Below are 3,514 nucleotides of genomic sequence, written 5' to 3'. Positions count from 1 at the left end.
GGACCTGCCTGACAAAGTGAAGTAGACCAAAAGATCCTCAAAAGTTAGACATCATGCCGAGATCCAAAGAAATTCAGAAACAAATGAGAAAGAAAGTAATTGAGATCTATCAGTCTGGAAAAGGTTATAAAGCCATTTCTAAAGCTTTGGGACTCCAGGAGAGCCATTAGAGCCATTATTCACAAATGGCAAAAACATGGAACAGTGGAGAACCTTCCCAGGAGTGGCCAAATTACCCCTCCAAGAGGTCACAAAAGACCCCACAACAACATCCAAAGAACTGCAGGCCTCACTTGCCTCAGTTAAGGTCAGTGTTCATGACTCCACCATAAGAAAGAGACTGGGCAAAAATGGTCTGCATGGCAGAGTTCCAAGACGAAAACCGCTGCTGAGCAAAAAGAACATAAAGGCTCGTCTCAGTTTTGCCAGAAAACATCTTGATGATCCCCAGGACTTTTGGGAAAATACTCTGTGGACTGACGAGACAAAAGTTGAACTTTTTGGGAGGTGTGTGTCCCATTACGTCTGACGTAAAAGTAACACTGCATTTCAGAAAAAGAACATCATACCAACAGTAAAATATGGTGGTGGTAGTGTGATGGTCTGGGGCTGTTTTGCTGCTTCAGGACCTGGAAGACTTGCTGTGATAAATGGAACCATGAATTCTGCTGTTTACCAAAAAATCCTGAAGGAGAATGTCCGGCCATCTGTTCGTGACCTCAAGCTGAAGCGAACTTGGGTTCTGCAGCAGGACCAACACTTTTTCACACCACTGTATATAATATTACATTCATAATAGTAAAACAAAAAATGACTGTATATTACACTATTATGTTATATTATTACATGGCTACTTGTCAAACAAACAAAAAAAAATAGTCATGAAGTATTAATTTTAATTGAAATTATTTCATTATGTAACAAAAATGAGAATGGGGTGACATAAAACAAGCACCGGATATACACCTTGTATATTAGACCATCATCTGAATTTTGCTGATTGACCATTCAGAATGAAGTATTCTGAGTCATTAGGTGCAATTTATATCCCATTACTAGTCTTTTGGAGTCTTTTTACAGCATTTCTAAAGACATTAATTGGTCAGTCTGTCATAATTAGATCATGTTGTCTATTAATTCAACATTCACAAAGGTTAAGATGTCTAAGATGCTCCAATCACCCTTGGTTGTGAGTTTTAACATAGCAGTCACACTTTGAGTGACCTTCATCTCCAGTGGGTTGTATAAAGCACATTTGAGTCCTTACTCAGAATGTAGCAGTTCTTTGTACACCACCAACCCGTCTCAGTGCCATGGCTCAGGTGGGGCTGCGCTCTCTGACAGTGTTAAAGCCAGCATCACCTCATGCTCACCCCTCGGCCTAGCAGAAACCGAGCGCCACGGTTACATTCAATAGCCTCGAAGGGTAAGGGATGACTTGATAGAGAGCGATCCCGAACGGCTAAGATTAAATGCTTTCCTTTTGGTTTCATGTGCATGTGTAAGTGTGTTGTACGTGTTTATGTTGTGAAGAAATGAGATTGCTTGGTTGTGACATCGCTCTTGTGAGGAAGACCCCTTTCATTCACCACCTCCTTTTGTGCGAGGTCACCCGAGAGGCAGTTGCTACGGCAATGGGGCCTCTCCCAATGGGGGTGTATATACAAGCGAAGGTTTCAGAACGAGGTGTTTGTTAAGAAAATGCTCCATTGCCCACATGTGTCTCAATCTCATCCGTTCTCTCTCTCTCTCTCTCCTTCTTTTGCAGGAGAACATGTCCATGGCGGAGGACGAGGATGAGGATGAAAAGGTATTTCACTGGTGTCATGCATGGTTTTTGATTAACCGCTGACTTTTATAGAGCCTGTACTTGGGGTGCTGCATATGTAGATGGACTGCACGCTGTACCTTTAATACTGCATTTAACTCAGAACTTCAACTTAAATACGTTCAAAATGAGGACAGACGATTCAGCAAGCACATTTTTCCTCCAGTACTTTCACACAATCCTGTGACACATCCATTTGGGAGCGTTGGGTGTTTTGTGCTTGTTTGTACTGCGGTTGTCAGCTTTAACAAACCCATTTGCAACACATTTAGCCAATAAAGCAGGTGTTTTATTTAGGTGCGTTCCTCTGGTTATTCCATTGTGGAATAAGTGAGTCGCGAATATTTGCACCAGCTTTGAATGAATATTCAAATTTGACGTCATTTATCCAATTATATGAATGTTAAATGAACCCTGCCTTGCAGTATTTTGATTGTGCAGAGCATCCCTGTGAAACTGCATTTTCTTTTCGCCTTTGTGCAATCTGTTCCCTATTAAGCCAACATAAAAGTTATTTGACAATTTCATCTGAATTGAGAATATGATCTAACACAGGTTTTCTAATCAGTAGACGTGTAGCTTGAATAGTTTATTTCTGCAAAAAAATGTGTTTCCACCTCAGTGGTGGAAAAAAGGATGTTTGACTTCAAGGGGGTTCAAGGAGATGAATCGCAATAGTCCAGAGAACTTGTATATTGTTCTTCTAAAAATGCTTTCACTGTCATCTTTTGGTCTCCATTCATATAAATATTTGATGTTTGTCATTTTAAAACCTTACAGCCATACCAAAGCAATCTGTGACAAAGGTTACCTAACATGTAGTGACCCAAAAAAGATTTTGGACACTTAAATCACACTTAAAAAATATCATTAAATAACAAAATATAAAAGCAAAGCAAATAAATAAATAAACAAAGAAACAAACAAAAGGGCCTTTGGAACTGATGTCACTTTTCTAAGCCATTTTTTCCAAGTTACTTTGAAGTGGATTTATTAAGTCAGTGTCACTCAGGTGTCCTTGCAGAATAACCACATGTGGAGCTCATCACCATTTAGTATTTTTGACCAGCAGATATTGTATAATCTTACAGTTTACACCACTTTAGGTTATGTAGCTTGTATTGGGGAAAGACTGAAAAAGTAAAAACTTTACACTTTCACTCAAGCTCAATTGTGCTCACAAGTTTACATATAAATTTCAACCATTCAGCATTAAACGTTGTATCAACATTGTTTCGTAACGTGTGTTACAAGCTGTAGAAAGGACCAGAAAAAAATTTTTATTATTATTTTAAAGGTGACATATCATGAAAATCTGACTTTTCCAGGTTTTAAGTGCTATAATCAGGTCCTCGGTGCATCTACCAACCAAGGAAACGTGAAGAAGATTACAGCTCTAATGCCATGGTGAAAGTTTGAGCAAAACATGCTAACTGTTCTGTCTTTGGCTGCACAGACGAGCACAGAATACTATTTAGAGTCCCAGCCTCAGAGGAGACAGGAGAGCAGTGGATTTATTGATTTATTTAATGTATATTGCAGCCACACAGATCTAAAATAAACATGCGATTTATTTTCCAGCTGTTTACCTTCACAGACATAACCGACTGTTTTCTTGTAACTCGTGTGTTTTTATGTGTTTTATTTAACTTGTGTGTGAATGAGAGCTTAGTTTAGTTCTCACAT

The 3,514-nt window shown here is 39.0% G+C and overlaps 1 protein-coding gene across 2 annotated transcripts in view; it reads left to right on the top strand.

The window, feature by feature from the left end:
• The window catches only part of LOC107690380 (multiple C2 and transmembrane domain-containing protein 2-like), a 50,073-nt gene that overhangs the window by 38,636 nt on the left and 7,923 nt on the right, over window positions 1-3,514 (top strand). For both annotated transcript variants that reach the window (XM_016488690.1, XM_016488689.1), the window contains one exon: window positions 1,769-1,810. In XM_016488690.1, coding sequence (XP_016344176.1) covers window positions 1,769-1,810 — 42 coding nt within the window. The remainder of the gene's footprint in view (window positions 1-1,768; window positions 1,811-3,514) is intronic.

Source organism: Sinocyclocheilus anshuiensis, unplaced genomic scaffold (assembly GCF_001515605.1).
Source record: "Sinocyclocheilus anshuiensis isolate Anshui unplaced genomic scaffold, SAMN03320099.WGS_v1.1 scaffold609, whole genome shotgun sequence".
NCBI classification, from domain to species: Eukaryota; Metazoa; Chordata; class Actinopteri; order Cypriniformes; family Cyprinidae; genus Sinocyclocheilus; species Sinocyclocheilus anshuiensis.
The sequence above is the reverse complement of the archived record's forward strand: the minus strand, read 5'-3'. Positions and strand labels throughout refer to the sequence as shown.